This window comes from Dromiciops gliroides, chromosome 2 (genome assembly GCF_019393635.1).
Source record: "Dromiciops gliroides isolate mDroGli1 chromosome 2, mDroGli1.pri, whole genome shotgun sequence".
Taxonomy (NCBI): domain Eukaryota; kingdom Metazoa; phylum Chordata; class Mammalia; order Microbiotheria; family Microbiotheriidae; genus Dromiciops; species Dromiciops gliroides.
The window spans coordinates 35935823-35962650 of NC_057862.1; the positions used below are offsets into that span (position 1 = coordinate 35935823).

At 43.1% G+C, this 26828-nt stretch overlaps 1 protein-coding gene across 1 annotated transcript; it reads right to left on the reverse strand.

The window, feature by feature from the left end:
* Positions 1 to 1303: 1303 nt before the first annotated feature.
* On the reverse strand, positions 1304 to 25537 carry FBXO22 (F-box protein 22). Its single transcript, XM_043982819.1, has 7 exons — positions 25295 to 25537; positions 23371 to 23503; positions 15364 to 15451; positions 14539 to 14634; positions 12357 to 12518; positions 7106 to 7271; positions 1304 to 2389 (listed from the first exon to the last, which is right to left on the reverse strand). Exons 1-7 carry the CDS (start codon positions 25423 to 25425, stop codon positions 1975 to 1977), a joined length of 1191 nt encoding a protein of 396 aa, XP_043838754.1. The 5' UTR covers positions 25426 to 25537; the 3' UTR covers positions 1304 to 1974.
* Positions 25538 to 26828: the final 1291 nt, after the last annotated feature.

Genomic DNA, 26828 nt, shown 5'->3' on the forward strand with positions numbered 1-26828 from the left:
TTTCCTGGGTAATAGAATCTGCTGGGGTAAGGGTTTGGATTTTGTATAAGTGTACTCATCTTATAGGTCGAGGATGGTATGTGTGGTGATAGTGGGGTGCTTGGTCCTGGGCAGAACAGATTCGGTAGAGCCCCCCTCATAAAAGGAGTGTAGAAGATTAACAAGGATATCAGGAAAAAAGTTAGCTGGCCTAGTTAGTTACTGCAGAGGCTGGAGATGGTCAACTCCAAACCCACTCGGCAGAATCTGAGCTACAAGGGCAATGAGAAGTCACCTAGCAGGACCCTCATCTTAAAAGGAATCCTCTGACCAGTGGTCAGTCTCCAATCAAATGTCTTCTGTGACACAACTCACTCCTTGACATGACAGTCCATTACCCTTGTGAATAGCTTGTGTGGTCAAGTTTCCTCTCTCAGGTTTAATTTGAAACCAGCTCCCCCAATCACCCCCTGCCCCTGCTGCTGCTAGTTCTGCCTTTTGGATCCAAGCAGAATGATGCCGGCCCTTGCATGTGACAGCCCTGTCCAAATCTGCCAATGGTCAGGACGTTTTCCTGGAGTCTCTTCTCCAAGTTAAATACCCCCATCCCTTCAGCTCATCCTCAGAAGCGATGGTCCCGCGTACTGAACTCCTCCATCAGTATCCTTTAATATGTACCTAAAAAACTGCATGTGATAATTAAGATGACATGAGCAGTGGTCTTGGTTCTTCCAGAAATAGAGCTCCTCAGGTCTGATATGCCACTGAAAATGAAGCCCTGTCCTAGGCCTATTTTAATCAAGGGGGCTCGAGTGCTGAAGGAAATAAAGTAACAGCACAAATGGAGAACCAATAATAATCCTTTCTGCAGAGTTCATTAGGATCCAGAAGTGGAAGGGCCCTTGTCAACTGTGCATGATATCATTTTGTAAATGAGCCAGCAGTCACAGAGCTGAACTGAAGATCACACAGGCTGGTAAGACTAGGTGGCCTGGGAAACCAGCTCTTTCCACCATTCGGTGGGACCATCCATACCATGGCTTTGCTGTTGCTCAGAGTTTACTGTGTAAGGTGTGGCTAATTTCCTTTCTCCCTAATGGCTTATACCATCTAGCTGCAAAGCAGTCATGTCCAAGAACAAAAATGAGATTGGTGAACTTATTCTCAGGTGCCTGCCATTCAGCTACAAAAAGAAGGGGAACAAAAGAATTACTTGCGTTTTCTTTATTGACAAATGGAAAGGAGTACCTTCAATGTATAAAGTAATACTGTTGATTAGTCTTGCAAATTTGTTCTTCAGGCTGAATAATTTCAGTGCACCAACTACCACCACAAAATATTTTATTTTAACTTTTATGCAATGAGTAAAAATAATGTAATAACTTTATTAAAGTGTCTGAAAAACAGATGCAGTTGAGAAAAGGTCTCCCTTGAGGAGACAACAGACCAATGTTGTGTATGTTTTTGAAGAAAACAAAAAACTTCATGATTATGGCCCCAAGATGATCATCCTTCTGACAAGAATCACTCACACAGGTCTGTAGCACTTCCAGATTTACAAAGTGCTTTACACACATTCATTTTAGCCTCACAACAAGCCTGTGAGTTAGGGAGGGCAAGTGTTCTCTCCATTATACAGATGAGGAAACTGAGGCTCCGAAAGGGGCTGCACTAAGTGGCAGTGGGGGTGGGAGTCCTGGGCTCCAGGTCAGTGCTCTCTCCCTCACTGTGGCTAAGGAGGCAGTCACTGTCACCCCAGGCACTGGCCCTCCATCTCCCCTGAGCTCTCTGAGCTGACCCAGGGATGACCGCCACACAGTATTATCTTACACACAAGTTCCCCTTCACTTGACACTGTTAGACCTATTCCAACATTACCTCGAGAGCATTAAACAAAGTTATAAAACAGATACTTCTAAAGGTACTTTCATCTGAAATATGTACATGCCCCCAGGTTTCAGGGTGGGCTACAGGCGCGGCTGAAGCGCAAGCGCCTCACTTGGTTGGCCCAAGGTGGATGAGAATCATGACAGTGGTGTAGCTATGGAGTAAGATATCCTCTACCTCATTACACTCCCTCAGGATGAAGTTCCCTGTCACTATTCGATCACACCCTATCTCTCCATTTCCAAAGAAGCCAAACAAGGGAACGTTCGGGAAGAACTTGCGGAAGGCGTCTGCCTCTACATTCCGGCGGGTTCGGTAGTACTGGAAGCCTCTGCCCACACACGCAAACATGAAGCCAAACGTGTTGTACTCGGGGATGTTGGCGGCTTTGAGGCGCTGCATGGCGGCCTCAGCAGTCTTCTCATCATTCACATCCTGGTTCAGCAGAACAGACGCGCTCTGGATCTGGGGTCCACTGAAGGAGAGGCCGACCACGCCACAGGCCTCATTGGTGGGGGGGTTACTGAAAAGTAACAGACAGGTCAGCACAGGCTCCCTCTAGGCCGCTGGGGCAGGTGGCTCTGCTGAACCACCCGGCCCTCCCACACCCAACCCCCTGCCCCAGGTAGTACTAAACAGATTTGCAAGTTAATTTCCAAACCTGCCACTGAGCTACACAGGTGAGGGACCCTCCTGAGCCACTACCTCAGGGACATTCTCAGGTGAGGAGCCTCTGCCGGCAAGTGTGGCTAGGCCCGATTCTGAGTCAGAAAAGCTCCATGAACACAGCTTGTTAAGCTTTAACAGGGTCTATAAGTCACTTCTGGGTGGGGGTGGGGGGGAAGAGGAGTTTAGGAAGTATAAAAGACCCTCACTGATGTTCTTTTCCTGATGTATTCAGAAATATTGAAGAGGCAAAAAAGGGTGAGCACTAGAAATCCAGCTGGGCCCCTCGGGTCATATTTCCACAATGCCAGTCAACCTGTCTATTCCTAAGTACCTCTACAAATCATCATAGGGAATGAGAAAGGATATTTTGTACCATTTCTTACTGCTAACCACTACTTCCCAAGATCATTCTACACAGGTTCACAAGGAAAACAAATCATTTCAACTACAACATCAATCATGTCAAGCTCCTTGAGGGGAACATATTGACTTAGAAAACCACAATTTAACATTATCTATGTTGTACTGTTATCTTTATTTTGTCAAACCTTTCCTAATTACATTTTAATCTGGTTCTACTGACACTTTTCCCACAGGGCATTTGACACTTCTGTTCTAAATGGCATTTCTGCTAGAGAAACTTCAGTCTATAGTCTGGGACATCATCTAACAAAAGGGTCCCCATCTTCCTTTTTTTTTTTTTTAGTGAGGCAATTGGGGTTAAGTGAGTTGCCCAGGGTCACACAGCTAGTAAGTATCAAGTGTCTAAGGCCAGATTTAAACTCAGGTCCTCCTGAATCCAGGGCCGGTGCTCTATCCACTGTGCCACCTAGCTGCCCTGCCCCCCTCTTCCTTTTTAATGATACGCGACACTAGTATGAACACATGACATCTGACAAGTTTCACTCTAGGTTTTTCACAATATGTATATAGAGTAAATCATGACTTGGCATCAGAGGTAAGCAAGATTGGCAGAAATTACCTGAATTTCTGAAGAGGAAGCAATAATCACATTTTGACAATAGTAACAAAAAAAGCAGATCCACTGGGGTAAAGCAAAGATAGCTACAGGGAAAATGGAAGAAGACCAGCAGCAGATGTGCTGGGGCAACAGGTATAGTTAATAATGCTTTATTCTGAATACGTGTCTGCTCCAACCTTCTAAATCCAAACTCTGCCTGTCCAGTGTCAAAGAATGGGGCTTTTGATATTCTATTATATAGAATTCATTACTCCAGGCTTTCTTCTTCCTTCCTGTCCACTTCCTTGTGAGGTACTGGCTATAATCCTTCATTTAAAACTGCTTTTCCGTCACTGTTCAAACCACAGGGGTCAACAGGGACATCACTTGGGTACAAAGGGAAGAGAATATAATAACTCAGTCAATACAATCTTTTCTTTTTCTTTTTTTTGAATACAATCTTTTACCAAAAAAAAAGGGAAAAAATTCAAGATCCACATGTACAAAACATTTACAATCACTTTTTGTAGAAGCAAAGGACTAGGGGCAGCTAGGTGGCACAGTGGATAAAGCACCGGCCCTGGATTCAGGAGGACCTGAGTTCAAATCTGACCTCAGACACTAGACACTTAATAGCTGTGTGACCCTAGGCAAGTCACTTAACCCTCATCGCCCCACAAAACAAACAAAAAACCCACAGAATCATACAGGTGTACAATTTCATGTACAATACTTTTCCCTCTATTTACATGCAAATGCCAATTATATTCAGAACAAAGCTTAATGAAAAAAAAACCCTATCTCTGCATAGATGTTGTGCTGAAATAAAAAGTTTGATTTTTTTTTTGGACCTTCAACTGCTTTGAGAGTGTGTGCATAGTTTATTTAGAGGACTGAATCCCAATGTAATGACTGCACTGAGTTCAGAGGTTGTTCTAGCACAACAGGAAACGTAGTGAACATCTAACACCAAGGAACAATTTTGCAAGGAATACTACACACTTTCTACCTACTGCATTATAACAAAAGAAAACAGGTACTTAAGAACATTCCCAAAAGAGAGAAGCAAATGCTGACATCTCTGAAGACAAATAAAAGCTTGTAATAATAAAATGTTCTTGATTGGAACCAAATGAAGATGAGCCCCTAGGGCAGAAAACCTTTCAGAACCACCATGTTCTAGTTTTTAAAAACTTGTTATCTTTTCCCCCAAGCCCATTCCTCTTCTGAATTTTTCTACCCCCGAGGAAGGCACCACTTCTGCCAATGGCCCAGACCAGCCACCTTGCCATGACCTTCAAAGCCCTCCCTGTATCCAACCGTGTCATTTTGAGCTGTACAACATCTCAAACAGCTTCCACCCTAGTCCAGGTGCTCACCACCTCCCACCCTAGACTGAAAGAGTTGCCCATTTGGTCTCCCCACTCCCTTCAGCCAACAAAGTTGTTTTCCTAAAGCTTCATCTGGCCATGTTGTCTCTCTTCTCCATAAACCCCAATTGTTTCCCACTGTCTAAGAGCAAATGCTGGGTGTGGGGTTGAGCTATGAAAGCTTTGCAAGCTGCCTTTCTCTACTTCTCCTGGGCATGTCCTCCCATAGCACGCCCCTCCATGCTCTCTGGGGTGTGGCCATCCTGGTGTACTCTCTATTCTGTCTCCAGGATCCTCCATCTCCCCAGGGAAGGACCCCATGGGCTAGCCCCTTCCTTGGAATCCCTACGCTGCGCTCCTTCCAGGCTCGGCTCAAGCACCGCCTCTTTCTACATGAAGCAGTCCCCAATCCCACAAGCTCCAGCTAGTCACCTCACCCCAGCAGGGGCTTATTGAGAGGGGGACGTGAGGGGCACGGGAATGCTACTGAAAGACCTTCCCTTTGGCAGCTGAGGGGAGAGGAGCATTAGACTGGAGAGAAGTTTGAAGCAGGGAGACCACGCAGAGGGCGGGTGATAAAGGGCTTGCACCAGAGTCAGGGCTGTGTGAGCAGGGAGGTGACATAAGCAAGACATGTTGTGAAAGCAGAAACGACAAGACGTGAAAACAGATTAGAAATTAGTGGGAGAAGTCAAGGAGTCTACTAAGTGAGCGTAACATGGAAGGACATGCAGGAAAAGAAAGAATGAGTGCTGCATGACTTGATGTGGGATTCTAGCTCAGGAGAAAGATGAGGAGACCTGAGGCCATCTGCACAGAAAGGGAGAGAGGGTAGGGGCAGGACGCCCACAGTCAGTGGGCGAGAGCTGGAAGAGTTGGTAAGAGAGATCAAGGAGGAGCACTCGCAGTGTGCCACAAAACTGAGGCTGCTGAAAGGTCACAAAGTCAGATGGGGACTAAGGAAAAGCCATCACGAGTCCGGGGAGCACTGGGGTCTCTGCAGGGAGCAGTTTCAGGGGACTGAGGTGGTCGGAATTCAGACTGCGGAGAGTTATGACGCAGGAAGGAGAGGAATGGGAAGCACCGTGTGAAGGTGGTCTTCTCTTTCTTTGTATCCTGAACACTTAACACAGGGCCTGGCACACAGTGAGTGCTTAATAAATGCTTACTGACCACTGACTGACTGTCTTACTGCTGCGTCAGAGGCCCTGCTCTTCCTTTAGAACACCGTGCAAGCACAAAGCCTTTCCTGATCTCCCCCAACTGCAAGTCTGGGGGTCTCTCTGAAATGTCTGACTTTTACCAAAGATGTCTGTTTTATGTAGTTCATGTGCCCCCAGAGAGTAGCAACTGTTTCCCTCCTATACTCATCCCCCAGTGTTCAGCACAAAGCCTGGATGGTCAGCACCCAACACTGGCTGACTAAGAAGGGGAGGAGTGATACAGACGACAGCTGGCAGGGACGACTGATCAAGTGATGGTTCTTCTAAGGCAGGGGAGACATGTTTGGGATGATGGGATGGATCACCTGTGCGTGTTAAGGGCTCTGCCTTGTCAGGGAGGAGCTTCTTGAACTGAAGGCTAAGAATAAGATCCTCCACCTATTCACAACTGCCCAAGGGGGAGGGGCCCGGTCCACCACTCACCTCTGCTCTGCTAAGTGACCCATCCCAGAACTAGAGGAGGCAGGCAGCCACAACTCTCAAGGTCCTGGTTTCCTTATTGGTGAAATAAGAGGGTAGTACCAGATGACATTCTGAAGGCTCTTTCAGCTCTTAAGAGTTCCCTCCTTTAATAGATGGGTAAAAGGAGGACTCTCCTGGCTTTAGGAACTGGGAGGTAGAACCAGGTCTTTGTATGTAAATTGAGTGTTCTTAGGCAGGTAGGTGAAGCCCTCCATTCAAATCCTGCCTCAGAGACTTACTAGCTGTGTGACCCTAGACAAGTCATAACCTTTCTTACATTCGGTTTCTGCATCAATAAAATGGGGATAACAACAGTACCCACCTTATAGGGTGGCGTGAGGATGCAAATGGTAAATACTATATAAATACCAGCCATTTCTGTTATTCTCTTCAGTATACCACCCTCCCTGAATATGACAAAACCAGATCAACTATGCCAGCAAGTTGGGAGGTGGGAAGATGACACTGATCCCAACCCCCCCCCCAAGAGTGCCAAGATTCCAGTATTCCTCAACCCCGACTCCCACCCAGGGCAGGGCAGAACAAGCACAAACCTCTCAGATGTCAGTGAGGTCAAGCGGTCTACCTGGCCACCAGCCAGCATGACACTCTTTTCATTGAGAATGTTGACTACTTTTTGAAGAAATCCAGCAGCTCCTATCTTCCAAGAATTGTAGCCAAATATAAGGACCACCCTAAGTTCAGGATTGTTTTTAAGACCTGGAATGGGACAAAAAGAAAAACAACTGTCAGTCATAGGCCTGGAAGGAAGCTTAGAGATTACTTAGTCTTACCTTCTCTTCTCCTTTTACAGGAGGCCCAGCGAGCAGAAATTATTTTCCCAAAGTCAAACCACAAGTTTGTGCAGAACCAAGGCAAGAGCCCCCAAGGCATCATGTCTTCTCATGCAGTGCTCTTCTCACTGAAAATGGTACCTCCCCCAGTACAGGGGCCTCTGTTCCCGTGGACACCTACATGGCTGCTGGGGCCGAACGGGCCTCTGAGATTCAAAACAAAAAGATGTAGCAAAGACTGGAGACTGTCTTAAAGCTAAGATCACACAGCCTAAATGCACAAACATTCCTTATAGGAGCAACAAGAGAAAATGCAGTGCACTAAGTAGGTATCTGACAACCTTGAGCAGCAAAGGAAAACGGGACCAACTGCCTTCTGTCTGAGACAAAATGACTGCCTTTTTTTGGCTTTATGTACAGGCTAGCTTTCCATAAAGCGGGAAAACTTCAGGATTCACTGTTAAAAAAGAAAAGCACTGCATGCTAAGACCCTGTGTAGACTCGGGACAGCCAAACGGAAAAGCATTCTAGTGACAGCCAGGCCTAAAGTGAAAGCAAAGAGTTAACTACACCTGGGAGAATTTATATTCTTTTTAAAGAAACAATTCTGAAGTTAACTGCTTAAGGACTCCTTTTGAAGTTATTTAACCCAAGCATATGGAAAAGCATGCTTCACAGAAGCATTTTGCTAAATAATTTCATCATGGTAAACACCCTAGCACTTAGTGCTTAATAAATGGTCTAGTGAATTAGCCCATCATCATGGAAATGTACACTTTCTACTGGAGGGATTTTATCCTCACCTCCAAAAACATCCCGAGTTGGATGCTGAGTTCTGCTTCAATTGAGCCCTTAAACAAGAGAACAGTCATCAAGTAATGAGCATTTATTAAGCCCTACTGTGTCTGGGCCTGGGGACCCAAATCAAAAGGGGAGATAACCCCTCCCCCTCAAGGAGTTCCTGTTCCACAGCTACCTGAAGCCCTGCCTCCGAGTCCGTCACTTCCTTTGAGAGGTTTACCCAAACACCGATGCCCCCAAGCACTGCGTCTTTAGTTATTTCCTATTGTATGTGGGTGTATGTGTGTATGTATGTATGTGTGTGTGTATGTATGTATGTGTGTAAGGGAGATAAGAGTATGCGTGGGCGCGCGCACACACACACACACACACACTCTCTCTCTCTCTCTCGAGCTGCCTCTCCTAATAGAATAGAAACTTCTTGTGGGGAGGGATCCCCCCCCCCAATTATCTTCAGCAGTTTGGCACAGTGCCTGGCACACCGCAGGAAGTAAGTCGATGCTTCTGGATTTAGAGCAGATCCTCAACTTCAGACTATTTCGGGACAGGGACTTGCCCAGGCCAACACATCCAGAAAAGGACAAGGCCTGAGCCTGCCAGCCCACTTGGGGAGACCCCTTGGAGAGTACGGGCTTCGCTACTCGCCCGCCACTTGGAAATCCCCATCTCCTTTGGTTTGTCCCTTTCCATACAGAAATAATCATCACAGTCTGGTCTCGGACACTTTATAGTTGGATGACCTGAGTAAGTCACTTAACTGCTCTTTGCCTCAGTTCCCTCATCAATAAAATGGAGCTGATAATAGCACCCAACTTCCCGGGTTGTGAGGAAGACGAAAGGCGATATCTAGAATGCTTGGTGTAGAGCCTGGCACTTATTAGTTGTTCTTGTTGCTGTTGGTGAGAAAATGATTTCCAATACCCACATCCCATTCTCGCGCTCATCTTCCTCAACCCAACCCTCCTCATGCCCCACTCTAACCCCTGACACCCCCTCCACTGTGCCCTCTGGAATGCCCATTCTAGAATGAAAGACTTCCCTTCATCCTGGATCTTTCTCTCATAATGCTATCTTCTCTCTCTCTTATTGAAATCTGGCTCCCCTCAAGGACAAAGCATCCCCAAATATTCTCTCCAGGACTGGCTGTATCTTATCTTATAAAGGAGTAGGGAAGAGATGGGAATGAAGGGAGACACTAACACTGGAGAAGAGTCTAAATACTCCTTTTGCTTCTCAATGCCCATTACTCAATCTCTCCTCTCCGAAGTAGACTTGAATCTAAAGCACAGTGGCTGTTGTATACTGTCTCCCAGGTTGAAGGGGACTTTCTTTCTCAAAGACTTAAGCATCTAGATAGTCATCCTTCTTTCCTCCACAATTCCTGCCCGGCTGTGTGTACTTCCACATCCACAACAATCCTCTCTAATCTTCCAATTCCTCAGGCTCCTTCAATTTTATCCCCTACTCCTTTATGATATACAGAGATGGCCACATACCATGTCATCATTACCCACAAGTGTTCCATTTCCTTAATTAAAAAGTCTGACTTGACTCTGTATGACCATAGCTCCCTTTCATCTCATTTCTCCCTCTGCCTTAGCCCTTTTAAACCCAGTCTTCCCCTTCAGCGAGCCCTACAGACCCTCCACACACTCATAACTTTCACGATCAGCCCTGCTTTGGTTTCCCTTTCTGATGCTGGCCCTTATATTTCCCAGCCTTCCTCACCCCTAACTGTCCTATCACAGTTCACCATTCACCATCTCATTGCTCTGCTACTCCTCCCACACTGCTGGATGGCAGTGTGTGGAACAGGTAAGTTAGCCCACTTCAGCTGGGCCCAGCTGCAGCACAGCATTCCTTTCCTTCCTCCCTAACCGGTTCCCTCTCACTTTCCATAGAAGTTACTTCAAGTCACTTGCTCCCCTAGCCTCCAGTTTCTTTCTCTGTTACGGGAGTTGGACTAGAGAATGGTCCTTTCCAATTCTGACATCCTACAAGTCCACTCACCATCGGCATGATAGAATCAAGGCCCAATATGAATCCCCTACAGACTACAAACTTAACAAAGACAAGGCTAATGGCCTTCTGTTAGACAAGTCACTCTTCTTTTCAGGGTCCTAGGTCAGACATCCTCTAGTTCCTTCTGGCTTTGATATATCATAGCTGATGACCTGAATCTGAACTTCAACCTTCACAAACAGAACAGGAACTTAGAAAGTCACCTCTTCTCAAAACTTAACATTATAGACCAAAAAGTTGATGCTCTAACCAGGAAGACCCTCTTAGATGTCCTACACTGTGCTGGAAGAATACAGAAAAAGGAAGTGCTAACATATTCTACATTAACAAATCCTAAGATCAAGAAATATCAAGGACCTGGATAACATAAATCTAGATCATTTATAGCTGAATAACGGAGAACTGGGTGGACCTGTGACTTGGTCTAGTCATTCTGGAAAGCAATTTGAAACTATCTATACTACACTAATTTGTACATACTATTTAACCAGCAATATCAATAACTAGACCTATATCCCAAGAGGATCAAAGAAAAAAGGAAAAGGCTCATGTGTATAAAAAATATTTCTAGCAGCTCTTTTTGTAGTAGCAAAGAACAGAAAACTAAGGCGGTGCTCATCAATTCGGAAATGACTAAACAAATTCTGGTTTTAAAATTTAATGAAATGATACTGCTCCATAACAGATTTTGAAAAGAAAAGCAACATTTGTATAAACTGATATAAAGACGTAAGGAGAACCAGGAGTATAATTCATGGTACAACACTGCAAAGAAAAAACGTTTTGAAGGACTTGAGAACTCTGATCAAGGCAATGACTGATAATTCAGAATGATGATGAAACATGCCACCACCTTGTGAAAGAGGTGACAGACTCAGGCAGGATAAGACATGCAAATGTGTGGATTGTTTGTTGTAGGGTTTGTGTTTTTCTCTTTCCAAGTGTGTGTGTGTGTGTGTGTGTGGGGGGGGGATTTAGGAAGGGAGAGAGAAGCTAGCAATTAATGTTGTAAAAGGGAAACAGAAAGTAAAAGAGGAATATTAAAGCATTTTAAAAAATACACAGAAGAGAATGGAAAGAAGTGCAGAAAGAAATACGTATAAGCAGGATGGCTTCAAAAGTAACAGGTCATATATTTTATTATATATACCCTTAAAAAAAAGCAAACTGTGTGGAATAAAAAAATTGCAGTAGTATATATAATCTTTCTATTTCATAAAAGGAAGTATCCAAGGGGAAGAGTTTAACTTCAGAATAAAAAAAAAATTTAAACCTTAGGGAGGAAAAAACCCCTGAGAAATGGCTATGCTATTCCACTACTGGTTATCATCCAAAAGCTATTCAATTAACATTTAAAAAATACATGTTCCGTCAAACCTACCTACAAAATAAAGATCCTGTCAAAGGCCCCTAATCAAACTGGACATAAAATAAACATACATGATTATAAAATGGCTAACAGAGAAGTGAAACCCAAGATATGTGGAAAGACAATCTCCTTGTTGAGATCATGTCTTCAGGACCACACAAACTAAGGTACTGACAGAACTGAAAACTCTAACTTTGAAGTCACCATCAGTGGCTTTTGAAAGGCTGGAGAATGGAGTATCCCTGTGCATCATGGGTATTCTCAGGAAGGCAGGGCTGTGTGCCCTCAGACTATAAGCCTGTTCTGGTCTTGGTGACCCTGCTGTCCATATCCTTTCCATGCTGCCTTTTTTCCCCCTTGGCTTGGGGGGGGGGGGGGGGCGCGCGGCGGCAGCAGTGGCAATGAGGGTTAAGTGACTTGCCCAGGGTCACACAGCTAGTAAGTGTCAAGTGTCTGAGGCCAGATTTGAACTCAGGTCCTCCTGAATCTAGGGCTGGTGCTTTATCTGCTGCACCACCTAGCTGCCCCCTCCACGCTGCTTTTTGGGGTCTGTGTGTAGTTTAGCTTTTACGCCCACTGCTAGGAAATAAGTGCATTCCTTTTCTTTCTAGTCTATAAAGCAATTTACTACCAAAAACACTGTTCGTTTTACTCTGTGCCACTCTTAAGGTTACCAGAAGGCTGACTGTCCTCTGGATAACAAAGGCATCATTGCAGCTTGCTGGATGGGAGCCCTCAATTATTTAATGACTTGCCTGAGTACACGTTGAGATTTTACCAAATGTGGAAACACTGATATAAACACTAACAGCATCATACCTGCTTCAATTAATTTGCTTTCATGGATACATTTTCTCAGATCCTTCAGAAAATGAAAAGTCTCAATTTTTACTCCATCGATTTTGGGGAACAATATTGCAAAGCCAGCTTCTCCATCTTCTATTTCTTGAGGCCGATTGCTACCTGATCCCATTGGAGTTACTGGAAAACAAATCACAATGCAAAGTGTCATCTCATACTTGGTTTTATTTTAACCCTCAACTCCAAATCCCACCTTCTGCAGAAGGTCTTTCCTAGGTCAGATTGCTAAGCAATCTAGACTACATTAAAATAGAAAAGTTATTTATACATAGGACTTTTCCTGACTCAAACTCGGTCAACAATCACTTATTAAAGATGTTGTCTTTATTCTTCCAAAAACTAGTTTCTTTTTGAACATTTAAAATGAAACCAAGAAAGAATGAAAGAAATTAAGTAGTTTACTTGAACGGATTAATAATTCCAAACTCACAAATTAATCCTTAACTGCCCTCCTAAAAAGGGGAAAGGTAGCAGGACAAAGGTGAATGGTTGTTTCAGAGATGTCCACTATATTTAAAAGGCATTTGAACACCTGGATTAAATATATCTCATTAAACTGGACTACTTAAATTGCCTTCTCTGAAAATATCTAGATAGTTGAAGTCAATTCTACCTACCTAAATCAAGTTGTTTCATTTTCTATGTGCAAAAGACCTTAAATCTGCTGTCTATTTAGAGTAATGTGCAACATTAGTCTAAAGAGCTAACAAAGGGTACCTATTTAATATAAATTTAAAAAAAACCTCCCCAAACACAAGAAAACCCTTATATTCAAAAGTGAACTTAGTAAGCTTTTCCTTCTGTTGAGATACAATCTGCCTCTCTGTAATTGCTCAAAGCTTCTGCAGTCTGGGCCCACTGGGGGTTATTTTCAAGTACAATTATGTAATCAACCAGAGAGTGAATATCCCATATGAGAGGGATTATAACAAGCTTCAGAAAACCTCATGAGAGGTCACTTAGGAACAGCAGTAAAAAATCAATGAGGCTAAGGCTAAGCTGCTTTTTTTGTTTTTGTTTTGTTTTGTTTTTTGATAAAGGAATAAGGAGAGGAAACGGAGGATGAGAATTGAAGAGAACACATCTATGTGATGTGACCAGATGTAGTCTGACTAGAGCAAAGCATCTCCCCTGTTCTTGTCACCACGTCTATATTAATGAAAAGTTAGGCTAATCACTGGTTAGCCTTTTTTTCTGCCATGGTACACTGCTGACTCATTCCAAGCTCAGTCAACTAAAACTACCAATCCACTAAAACCTGGGCTTTCTGTAACTGTCTTTAGCCCTGCATCACTCTGTATTTGTACAACTAATTAAAAACAAACAAACAGGGGCCTTTACATTTACTTGTATTAAATTTAGTACATTTTTGTCTGTCAAAGAATGTTTTTGGATCTCGACTCAATCAGTCAAGACATGAGCTTTCTTTCCAAGTTTTAGATCATCTCCAAATTTGATAAAGGCGGTTATCTATGCCTTGATCCAAGTCATTGATTACATATTTCAAGTAAGTATTTTAAGTTGCACTGAACATTTACCAGTCAGGCTAATTTTAGAAATAAACTAATTTTTAAATATTAGCCATAACTTTGGAGATACTATTTAGGTCAAGCAGAATAGCATGACAAATGTGACTATCATTTTTAGAACAAAAAAATTACGTTTTTTCAAAATCTATACATCTCCCCAGTTCAGCAGTGGTGAATACACAGCACAGCTCCATCAGAAATGACTACCAAGAATAGAGAAGGGAAGATACAAAGTGAAATAAGCAGAATCAGAAAAACAATAAACCCATTAACCACAACAATAGACTTCCCCCTCCAAAAAAATAAAAGCTTCATGCTATGTAATTAGAATGACCAAATTAAGCCCCAAAGAAATTTTAAAATGTGCCTCTTCTGCAAAGGTGGAAGTTAGGTGCCCAATACTGCAAACCTTGGCTAATGAGTTTCTCTGGCTGAACTGCTTCTCTTTTCTGTGATTCTGTGTCACAGGGCAGTGCTTCCCAAGAATGAGGGAGGGGAGGGATGTGTTTAGAAATGAAGGAATTATAGTAAAACAAAAGCTATCAATCATATTTTTTCTTTAGGAAAAAAAAAATCAGCCATGTTTGTCCCACTTCAGTGGGCTCTCTCACCTATGACTCCAGGAGTTATAACCCCGAGGACATGGCAGCGTTTTGGAAACAGCTTCTCAATGGCACGAGCAATTTCCTGGGGGTTTCTCTTTCGTGCTGTAACAAAATAAAGAAATTGAGATATGAAGCAATCTTTTGAAGTTTTCATTTAATGCAGTTTGGTTTTTAAGAGCGTATATTTTAAAGATTACTCTATAACAATAGCAATGTCTTACCTCCACCCCCCGAACTAACATTTTCAGATTTTAAGTTCTGAAAATTTTTATGAGACATGTCCCCAACAAATAAGGAAGCCACAAATGAACTTCAAAGCAAACCCCACTCCTTCCCCCTCTATTTGGCTGATATCACAGCAGGACTACTTTTGGGGTTATATAATCATTTTTGAACATTGCTCTATTTCAGAAGTAAAACTCTACTTTGATATATGCGTCATTCAACACAGAAAAGCAATCACAGCATGAGAGACGTCACGCCTTAGCCCACCAAAAAGGTTTGATTAGTAACTTCTACCAGGAAAAGAGAATCAGTAATTCAACCACTAATGGTTCTTTTGGCCAGCATGCATTCAGCCTGGTGACTACTAGTTTCATCTATGCTAAGTTACATATAAGCTATTTCAGAAGAAAAAAATCCCTTCCAACAAGTGGGATGAGTTGTATTACTGGGCTTTAAGTTATCTGGAATAAAGTGTCACAGACATAAGGACTTCTCCATGCATTAGATGAAATGCCCATGGGGCTGAAATGCTGTCAGCAACCCTCAGGGTTGGTGCAATACCGAAGAACCATTTAGGAAATGCTTCCCTTCTGTTCTGATAGTCACCTTTCTTGTGTCCATGGCCGTCCTCATCTCCAACGAAAGTGTCCTCATCAGCCATGTAGAGAACAGTCTGTGGTAGTGCGTGAACCTTCTGCAGAAAAGCAATGGGAGAGCTAGAGCTGCTTAGCAGTACTGTTTGAGTTTTCTGGCCTATCTTCCTGATAACTATGTTCCTTCAATTCATCCTTGGCCTTCCACAGTGACCCTCTCTTATATTTCTTTTAGAACACAGATTTCCCTGCTAAAAAAAAGCTCTACCACCCAAGGCTATCACTTGTTATAGCTCAGTCATTATCAAATAAATCAGGAACGCAACGGAACCTGAACATGATCTCTGCATATGAATTAAGTGCTTATGTGTACATGGTACTGTACCGAGCACTGGGGATACAAATACAAAAGTGAGACAGGTCCTGACTCAAAAAGCCTACATGCTACCATAAATTCAAATACGTATATCAAAAAAAGGGAAATGCCTCGTTTCAGTTTGTCATTTTAAGAGATTTTTCCATTAGTAGGAAATAAAGCACATGTCAAATGAACACATGGTTACCATTAGTTAAAATTTTTAAATGAGAAGTAATCCATTTAAAATAGTTTACATTTGTTCCTATGAATAATTTCATTTTACAGTAAACGTGGGGAATTAGCTTTTCCTTAGTTTCTTATCCTATTAGCCAGTTTCCAAGTTTGAATAAATGAGTACAAAACTACAAAAGGGGTGGGTTTTTAGACTAAGATACATTAGCTTGTTTTTTAAAATATTTTGATAACCATTCATCAACATAATTGCTTTCCTGCATAATGCTAAGCATTTTATTTCATGAATTAGGATCCCCGACACAAAAAAGTTTTAAGATGCCCTGCTCTGGAAAATCTATCAATAAACTGCCTTTATTTTTTGATTAAAAACTATAATTTTGGACATGCAGTATTTTTATACTTTTTACACAGATACACAAAGACAGAGAAAGAGATAGAAAGAGAATGCTCAGGGGGGCATCTTCACAAACTCACATTTCATGGCACCAAATCTGAAAAATGGAAAGTTATCAATGTATTTCCCATCTTAATATTCACAATAGGCAATGTTTAGACCTAACATTCCTTTGTACATAATGCTCAAAGTACCATTTTAAGGAACTAGAAGCTGAGATTTTTCTATTACCAAAAAGACTAAGTATTTTATGCAACCGTAACAGATCTTAAAATATTTCTAATAACATTTAATTTTGTTCTAACATACCAAGAAAGCAATGAATAAATGTTGACTTTAGGCTCCTACAGGTATATGCAGTCAATATTTGAGATTGCTCCCCTCCACCTGATTTGGAACTAGGTTGATCCACTATTTTACAAAACTGATTTAGGACTTTATTTTAAAAAAAGATTTCATTTTACATCATGCATCATAGCAATACAAAGATTTAAAAATACAAATGGCATTCAAAACCCTTAACTTTATGCATTTTTTTCAGTAACTTCTCGTTCATTTCTATTATCAGTAATATCAATTCTACTCCATTAAGGCAGGGCTCTAACATTTGTTTTCAGTAGCCACTAGCTTTTCATCATTTCTTTGACATTGTGGTTCAGTGCCTGAATTTCAATTCAGAGCAACAACAATGTATAACTGAATGTATTAAATCAACACATTCAATAAAATGTATTAAATGTAGTGTCACAATATAAACATTCTTTAAAAAAAATTAATCTGCCCCTCTCCCCAAGTCCTTAATATATCACTACATGCTTTGGCAAAAACAAACTCTCACACTGGCCATGTCTCCCTCATCAGGAGAGTAGATTCTTCATCTTCAGTCACTTGGATACTGCTATGACCAAATTCTGAAGTCTTTCTCTACAACACTGTTGCACACACAACTGTCTATATATCTGTGTGTAAATATCTATATATGGTTCACTTTGCATCAGTTCATACAAATCCTCACAGGTTCCTCTAAATGATCCTTTTCACCATTTTTTAAGCTACAATGATGCTCCATTAAATTGATATTCTGTAATTCCTTTAGCCACCACCTCCCGACACACACACCTTTCAGGTTCCAGTTTTTTGCCACTAAAAAAAAAAAATCTCCTATAGGCCTAGTAGTGGTATCTCTGGGTCAAAAGACATGCAGTTTAATTGTGTTCTAAATCAAGTCCTAAAGTCTTTCTAAGTTCTTTTCCTCAATCCTAGTATTGTACAAATTGTTCTCCTTGTTCTGTTCACTTTCCTCTGAGACTGTCCGTTACATCAATTCTTGTTAATTCACATTCCTCAATTTGTTTCAACTGTTAACCCAATAGGAGGACACAACCCTACCTTCCAATTTTGGGCTACTTAGCTTCTATGACTTTTTTGTAGAGGCCTTTCTCCATATTCTTCAGGATACAGGCCTAGAAGCAGTATAAATGGGTTCAACAGTATGCACAAGGAAATACATTTTGAAGCAGCTCCATCAACAATTAATACACCAGTGTACCTGATTTAACTGTCTTCCTCCCTTCTCCCTTTTCTTTTGGAAACTACTTGTTCATAACCTTTGACCATCTCTGGGAAATGATTTTTAATCGTGAATATGTTATCTTACAAAATTTCATTTTATAACTTTATAAGGTTTTTATCAGAGAAATCTGTTTCAAAGATTGTTTCCCCAGGTACCGGTTTCCCTTCTAATTTTTATGATTTGTGCAAAAAATTTAATTTTAAATAAAATTTTTGTTTTATCTTGTATAATTCTATCATTTGCTTACTGATGAACTCTTCCCCTTTCCAGAGATTTGAAAGTTCATTTATTTGTTCCTCTAATGTCTAAGGCATATACCAATTAGGAGTTTATCTTAGTTTATCAACATGAGCTGTTGACCTATTTCTAGTTTCTTTCAGACTGATCTTCAGTTTTCCCCAGTTGTCATCAAATACTGGGTACTTTCCCCAGTAACTGGAGTCTTTGGGTTTAGGCTTATCAAACATTATGCTATTTGTTTATACATGTTGTGTGCCTTTTCTGCTCCATTAATCCCTTTTTTCCCCCCTTATGAGTACCAAACCACTAATTACTGTGTTGTGGCACACATTGAGATTTGGTACTGATAGACTTCCCTTTTTTTCCCCATCATTATCCTTGAAATTCTTCATCTTTTCTTCTGCCATCTTAATTTCATTATTTTTTTTAGTTCTCTAAAATTTTCCTTTATTTAGGTATAGCCATTTTTATAATATAGGCTTGTCCTACACATGTGTCTGATTATTTAGGTCAGTATTTCTGCAAAATGTTATTGAGCTGGATTCCTATAGTCTCTGTATCAATCATGGCAGACATATTCCCTAATATTTCACAGCCTCTCTAATTATTTTGAATAAAATTTCTTTTTTAAGCTTTCCCTGATGACTTCTATTAATTACATATAGGAATACTGATCTATATAGATATATCATATATCCTTATATCTTGCAGTTGTACTTGTCATTTCAGTTAATTTTGGTTGACTCTCTAGGATTCAAGTACGCCATCATATCATCTGCAAAAAGCATTTTGTTCCCTCTTTTCCTATGTAATGCCATAAATCTCTTTTTCTTGTCTTACGCTCTGAGTTAGATTCATTTTATTATACTAAGATCCATTCTATGATTTCTGGATTTTTAAATGGAAACAAATTTTGGATTGTCAAAAAACTTTTTTAGCATTGACATAATTATATATGATTTTTTTGTTTTACTATTTATAATATTAATTAATGTGATTTATGTTTATAATCATCCTTATATTAAACCAAGCCTGCATTCTTTTTTTTTTTTTTATTAGTGAGGCAATTGGGGTTAAGTGACTTGCCCAGGGTCACACAGCTAGTAAGTATTAAGTGTCTGAGGCTGGATTTGAACTCAGGTACTCCCGACTCCAAGGCCAGTGCTCTATCCACTGCGCCACCTAGCTGCCCCCAAGCCTGCATTCTTATAAACCCAACCTGGTCATGTGTAATATTTCATGTTATAGCCTACCTGTTAATATTTAAAATGTTTGTGTTGATATTCATTAGAGATTATAGTCTGATTTTCGCCGCTTAAAATTTTTACATTGATTCATTGATTTTTGTCTCTCCCGCATTTAGGTATTGAAACCATACTTGTATCATAAAACGGAATGTCTTATAATTATTGCGAACGATTTTGGAACTACTAATCATTCTTTGAATGTTTGAATTCATGTGCAAAGCCATATGATCCTGGAGGTGTCTCCCCCTCTACCCCCTGCCCTTGGGTGTTCATTATTACTGCTCATTCAGGTTCTTTTTCTGATACTGGATTAGTAAGAGTCTATTTTTTCATTAACCTGTATTTTAAAAAAATAAGTATTCATCTACTTCCATTATCACTTTTCTTAGCATATAATTGAACAAAATAGTTTTTGGTATTTCCTTCATTTCTTCTCTGATTACTTTTAAGTTCTTTTTTATTTCTGATGCAAATATTTTTTTTCTTTCCATTTAAAGAAACAAGATTAGTTTTTTAAAGCCACTTCTAGTTTATCAACTCAATGGTCTTTTTGCTTCCAACTTTTATCTTTTTGTTTTTTAGAACTTCTACTTTGTAGCTGAGGATTTTTGATTTGCTGTTCAAGTTTGATTTTTCTTTTATTGATGAAAGCTTTTAGATAGAAATTTCCCCCTCAAAACTGATTTAATTATGTTCCTTGAGTTTCAGTACATTTAATTTTGTCGATTTCTTTGGTGAAATTGTCTTGCTTTGACCTAGTAGTTATTTAGTCTCATTTTTAAAAATTCATTAACGGTTTTACTTAATTTTTATCACATTATGATCAATAAATGTGTTTACTATTTATTTGTCTATTTTTGTTTTTTATGCCCCCAATCCATAGCCAAATTTTAAGGTGCCTTGTACTGCTGAAAAGTATGTAAATTTCATTTTAACCCCATTCACTACTCACAGGAGATCTATCTTCTCTAATTTTCCCCAGGTTCTATTTGGATCCATACCTTTTCCTGTTTATCTTTTGGTTAGATTTGTCGGTCTTCCCCACTATTGCTGTTTATACAAACACTCATCAGTCACTAACATCAATGCATTATCTAGGACATCTTTAAGAAAAGTTAATATACGCTGGTTTGTCTTTTTTACCATGAGAATATTTTCCTGTAGCCTTACCCGAAATTATGCTGCTTTAAATTCAGCTACAGCATGAGATTTTGCTCCAGCCCTTCTTTTTAACCCTACGTGAATCCTAGTGTTTCAGATGTGTTTCCTATAAACATAGTTACATACTGCTTTCTAAATCACTGTGCTAGCCTCTTGTGCTTTACTTGAGTGTAGTTCATTCAGTTAGGACTGTTAGGTGTGTATTTCCTTCCAAACTGCCCTCTTGTACTTTTCCCTCCTTAAAACGTGGTGGACCCAGCCTCAGACACTTGACACTAGCTGTGTGACCTTGGGCAAGTCACTTAACCCTCAATGCCTCACCAAAAAAAAAAAAAAAAGTTGTGGAGAGAAATCTTACACTTGTCATCTTATATGCGAAACAGCCTCTATAATGCAGCTCTTCTCTTGGTTTTACTTCAGTCCTGAAATCAAGTGTTTACTTTCTTCCCTTTCTTTTAATCTGCCGCCTCCAATTTTCCAGTTTGTTTTGCTTATGACTGCTCCTTTGCCTAGCCTGCCCTCCCTCTTAGACTCTTTTCTTTCCCTTCCCTTGGCATATTTCTGTATCAAAATCTGTTTACGTGTACATCTGCTATGTTCTAAATTCCTTTATCATGTTCAGATCAAAGTGAGACTGATAGGATACCCATGTCCCTCATACCTGCCTCCCTGACAATTCAATCTTACACATCTTTATTTTTTCCCCTTTGGTGAGGCAATTGGGGTTAAGTGACTTGCCCAGGGTCACACAGCTAGTAACTGTTAAGTGTCTAAAGCCAGATTTGAACTCAAGTCCTCCTGACTCCAGGGCTGGTGCTCTATCCACTGCACCTAGCTGCCCCTCGTGCATCTCTTTTATGCAGGTAACCTCCCCCCTCCAACACCTTCTTTCTTCTCCAGTAGAGTTCTCTATCCCCTCCCGTTTTTGTCTTCTAAGACCTTTAGCACAGAAGAAAACCACTCGTGGACTCTCATCACTTTAACCTTTCTTTATAACCCTTAAAAATTTTAGGGTTCTGGGAATCCATTTGTTTCTCGTCCCCACCTTTATTTCTCTTGGACCCTGCCTTCACGTTTTAAAATATCTACATACTCAGTCCTTTTTCATCATGAAAGATCTATTCACCAACCCCTTCTTCTATAGGATTATATGTATGGTTTTGCCAGAAAGGTTATCCTTCATTATAAACCTTTTATCTCTTTACTTTCATGACACTGTACTCCAAATTCTCCTCTCCTTATGAGCCTTGTGGGAATCTTATTCTGGTCCCATGGCACTCTAGCTTCTTCTTGGTTGCTTTGACGGAAGCTCTGAATTGTGGCCACATTCTTGGGGTTTTTCATTTTGAGGTTTCTTTCCAGAGGTGACTATATTGTTTCCATCTGGTCCTAAGAGTTCTGGGTTGGTTTGTTGGTTTTTGTTGTTACTGTTTTTAATGTTATCCAACACTTTTCTAAAAAATCCTGGTTTTCAGACATGATAATTCTTAGGCAGCTTCTTCTCCTATTTTCTAAACCAGTTATTTTTCCTAGTATATTTCTTACATTTTCTTCTATTTTTTTCAGTCTGTAGGTTTGGGTCTTCCTAATTCTTCTCTTAATGAGCCCCTGTTTTCTGTCTGGCTCATTCTATTTTTCAGGACATCTAGTTCTTCAGTAGGGTTTCCCATCACCTCTATGTCAATTTTCCTTACCATTCTTTCCTCCCCCCCTTTCCCATTTTATTTCTACTTCCTGGTACTGCTGTAGTCCCTGTGGCTAAGACACAATTCTCTAAGCTTTACCTTATAGTCACTGAGGAGCTATTTTCTTTGGGCTTTACATGTGTCTCTCCCAAGTCAAGGTACTTCCCTCATGGCATATGTAGTTTTAATCTTGATTTGCTCATCTCATCTAGTTCAGTACTTAGGCTGGGGGGGGGGGTGAGGGAAAGGGAGCCACACTTGGGTTAAGCTCCACAAATAAATAGTATGGTGGTTAGGTTTCCCCCCCTTGAGGGACTTTAGAGCTGCTCTAATGATGGGCTGGGGTGGAGTGGGGGCCTCTTGTAACAGGGTTCTGGAACCTCACGGCCATAGACTCTGACTAGGGTCTTTCCCCTTGCTGCTGGGCTCCTTCCACAGGCTTCAGGGACTGCTCAGGCTGGATTCTGCCTAGGGTCTTTCTCACAGTTGGGCTCCAGAATGCCCTGAGGCTGCTCCTACAGTCACTGACTTTGGGGAAAGGCTGGGAGTAATGAACTACCCTAAAGTCTCTAGGGGTTACCTGTGCTCCAGATTGTCTATCCCTCTGTCTTTTCACAAAAGTTCGGGTCCCTCTACAGATTACAGGGTGGGACAGGATAAAGTGTAGAGGTGCTTCTTTTCATTTCCTTCCAAAGTGGTACACCTGAGTCCCACTGGAGTGTTTCTGATAGATCTGTGTTCCTCTTCATCTTAGTATGCCCCCATCTTCCCATGCTTTCAGACTTTAAAAAGTCAATTTTCTTACTTTTTTTTTTTGCCCAATTCCCACAGAAACTATTTCCAAGTCATCACTGTGTCATTTTAAATGTATGTTCAGATCAATAAAACCTAACGGGAAATGTATCACTAAGAACTCTATGAAAGAGTTTCTACTTTAATGATCTGTATTTAAGTATTTTAAGTATAGCTAGTGAAAGGTGTTCCATAAAGGTTAATGATGTAATTAATAGTAACCATGTCACAAATAAACACATCAAGAATAAATGAGACAAAGTTTAAGCACAATCACCCAAGATAGACGCCATCATCTTAGGAGAATTAATGCTCGGTCTGTAAAGACTGACTCTAGGAAATGCAGTGCTTCTTGACCGGCTGACCATCACTTGCCTCAAGCTCCTTGGCTAACACTCGGACCAGCGAGTGCATCTCTGGGGGCCCGGGCTCCATTGTGGAGATCCAGGCCACGCTCTGCTGGGTCCTCAAGGTTCGGCGCACACATTCCTTCCATAACCGGGACACACTGGAAAAAGAAAATCATGACAGGTTCTAAACTGATCTCAACACCACATTTTCATCTGCCTGCTGGAAATTTCCATCTCCCTGGTAGCCAGTTAGTACTTCTAACCCTGAAGTCCAAAAGTGAACTCATCCAACATGGAACAGGAATAACTACTACTATTTCCCAGGGCTGTTGTATTACATCAGGTAACTGTAAAGCACTGACCAGTGTCTAGCACAGAGTAAGCACTATATATATATGGTGGTTCTTCTTCTTAATCTTTTACCAAAACCTGTTTCTCTACCTAACTTCTCTTTTTGTATGGATGAGCACACCAAGCACTCTCCCAATCACCAGGTCTTGAAACCTTAGAATCAGAACTGACTCTTCCCTTCCCCCCTACATTCAAATGCCAAGGCTTCACACTCTATCATCACAGCTTCCCTGGTCCTGTCTCTCCACAAGCACTACTAACATCTCCTTAAGGTTTCCTTAGCATTCACTTAAATACAACTGCAACAGCCTCTTATTTTTGTTGCCTCCAGGATCTCTTCCCTCAGAAAATTAAATCTACATCCACTACTGATGACCCTAATACACAGCATTTCTCCTCAACAATCTCCAACAGGCCCCTATTATCTGCCAAATTAAGTATAAATGACTGATCCTGATATATTCAAGGTTCTCCACTATCTGGGTACAATTTATTTTCCAGCTTTATCTCGTGTTACTCTTCATTCTGTAATGTACATTCTAACCAGCTGGAACCATCTGTTCCCTACACTCAAACCTGTTCTCCCTTATCCTGCCTCTTGTTTCTTTGCTACCTTGGCCTGGTTCTGCCCTGCTCGGCACCCCCATCCCCCACACTACCTTCTTTTCTTCCCTCCCCTCAACTCCAATTGAGGGGCCATCTCCTCCAAGAAGAGGCTTTCCCAAGTGAAAGCAACCAACCCCTTTCTCAAACTTCTCCTAAAACTAGTTGGACCCTCCTCTCTTCTTTACCCATCAGCGTCCTCCTTTGCACCAGTGTAGTCACCTCCTCTCCCCCTAAGCTCCTCGAAGACTTGTATTTGTATCCCTGCCACCCGCCGGGCTGTGATTCCACAGCGATGGACGCTCCCAGCCTTCAAAGTCCCTGCCCCTTGTGCGAGAGGACGCAGCCTCGCTGCAAGGACACCCGAGGTGGAGGCCAGGGTCCCCTGGGCGGGATTCTTCCCCACCCCCACCCCCGGGCGCCTGCCTCGATTTCCTCATCTGTAAACTGGGGAGGGGGAGGTGCGTGTAAAGCGCTTTAAGCGCGAGGAAACTCTCGCTGTTATTGCTATTCATTATTAGAATGGGCCGAGCGGCCTCGAGGCCTCCAAAGCCGACCCCGGGGCAGAAGAGAGGGCGGACGCCACGGCGCTCGAGGAACCTCGGGGCCCCAAGGCCCCGGAGCGCGAGCGCGAGCGCCACGCGCGGCAGCAGGCCGCGGGTCACGTGGGGGGGGCAGGCCGCTCCTTCTCCTCCGCCCCCCTCCCTCCGGGTCCCTCCCGCGCTGGGCTCCAGCCCGGCCTAGGGCCGGGAGCGGGTGGGGGAGGGGAGCCGGCGGTTGAGCCCGGTGCGCACGCGCGGTGGCTCGGGTGGGGGGCGGGGCAGGAGCAGCCCGGCGGGGGCTGCGCGCCCGCCAGAGAGAAGGCGGCGGCGGCGGCGGCAACCGGGCCGGGGCCCTGAGGACCCGCAGGAGAGGAGGGGCGGCCAGGCGGGCGGAGGCCGCCGCCGCCGCCGCGCGCGGGCCCGGCCCTCCCCGCGCCCCCCGGGGCTCCTCACCCGGCCACCCGCAGCAGCGCCTTGGTGGGCAGGAAGGCGAGGACGCGCTCCACCACCTCGGCCAGGTTACTCAGCACGAAGGCGGCCTGAGAGTCCACGGAGGAGGAGCCACCGCTCCCCGCCGGCTCCATCGCTGCCTCCCCGCTGCCGGCCTTCGGTCGGTCCCGCCGAGACGACGGCAGCTGCGAGCGCTCCAACGCACCGCTTTGAACGCCCAGCGCCGATGCACGCCACTTCCGCTAGCGCCCGCGGGGGGCGGGGCCTGGCGGGGACGCGCACGGAGGCCCCGCCCCCAGCCGACCTAATTTCCGGTGTGAAGTCTGCGGGCTGCCACGTGTCCCTCCCTCCCTCCCGTTGGAGGCCGTCCGGCCGGGGGGCGGCTCATCTGCAGTGAGGAGGGTCGGCTTCTCCGAGGTCCTCGGAGGGCAGTAGCCCCTGCAGGCCCCGCCGCCCCCCAGGACGTGCTTCCCTGGCTGCTTTTTGGCCCGGAATCAGGGATACCCATCCGGCCTCAGAGCCTCCCCGGGTGACCGCGCCCCGCCGCAGGGAGGCGGCCTCCCTTCCTTCCCTGACGTTTGATTTTTAAGCACGAGGCTTTTTCCTTCAGTCCCGCACCAGGGGAAGCCTTGGATGCCGAGGATTGGGTCCAGACTCTGGCTAGTGGGTGCGCAGCATGGTGCCGAGGGCGGAGCCCGGGACTCGGGGACAGGAAGACTCGAGTTCAGATCCCACCAAAGCCATCCCTGCGAGCCCACACGAGCCCCCTCAGAGATGATACGCGGAGAGCTCTGGGCCCGCCCTAGGGGGCTGTCGTTAGGGAGCTAGGGATGGGCGGGGGTTGGAGGGGGGCAACCTTTTCTGTCTGCCCGTGCCGCGGTATTATTCTTTAATGTTAGAACCCAAGGTTCCAGAGTGAAAGAAAAGGGGAACGAGAATGTTAGCAGACACCGAGGCTGGCGAGGCCAGGACAGGCCCCGAGAGGGGCTGCGGACACACAGCAGCCCGGGCACCCCACCCAGAGGGGGACTCTCCCCAGGACACAGCCGTCCACAATAGAAGGCACCAGCCCAGAAGGGCACGTGTGGTTTGTGATCTGCAGGCCTGCCCCAGAGAACCCATTACGGCTATAGACGGAAAGAATGCACGGAAGCACTCTTGTCGTTTTTTCTTGTGGTTCCCCCTTTTGTTCCGATTCTTCTCTCACGATGTGACTAATGTGGAAATAAGCTGAACATGATTGTACTGTATAACATCAGAGGAGGGGCAGCGAAGGGAGAGAGAGGGAGATAGAAAAACTTGGAACTCAGAATCTTACAAAAACGAATCTTGAAAACTATCTTTACATGTAATTGGAAAAAAATAAAATGCTATTTATATGTGTATGGAACGTATACACATATATACATACACACATGAGATAAATTGTAGGCAATCAACAGAGGGAAGGCATTTACATTGAGAGGGATTGAGAAGTAAGTGCTTCTTGTGGAAGATGGGATTTTAGCAGGCTTGAAGGAAGCCCGGATAGCCAACA

Bases quoted from the DNA above. Each gene is read 5' to 3' on its own strand.
- FBXO22 (XM_043982819.1), bottom strand. From the start codon at position 25,425: ATGGAGCCGGCGGGGAGCGGTGGCTCCTCCTCCGTGGACTCTCAGGCC. The intron at 23,504-25,294 runs GTGAGGAGCCCC...TTCTTTTTCCAG, and splicing joins GCGCTGCTGCGGGTGGCCGG to TGTGTCCCGGTTATGGAAGG. The intron at 12,519-14,538 runs GTGAGAGAGCCC...TTTGTTTTCCAG, and splicing joins TATAACTCCTGGAGTCATAG to TAACTCCAATGGGATCAGGT.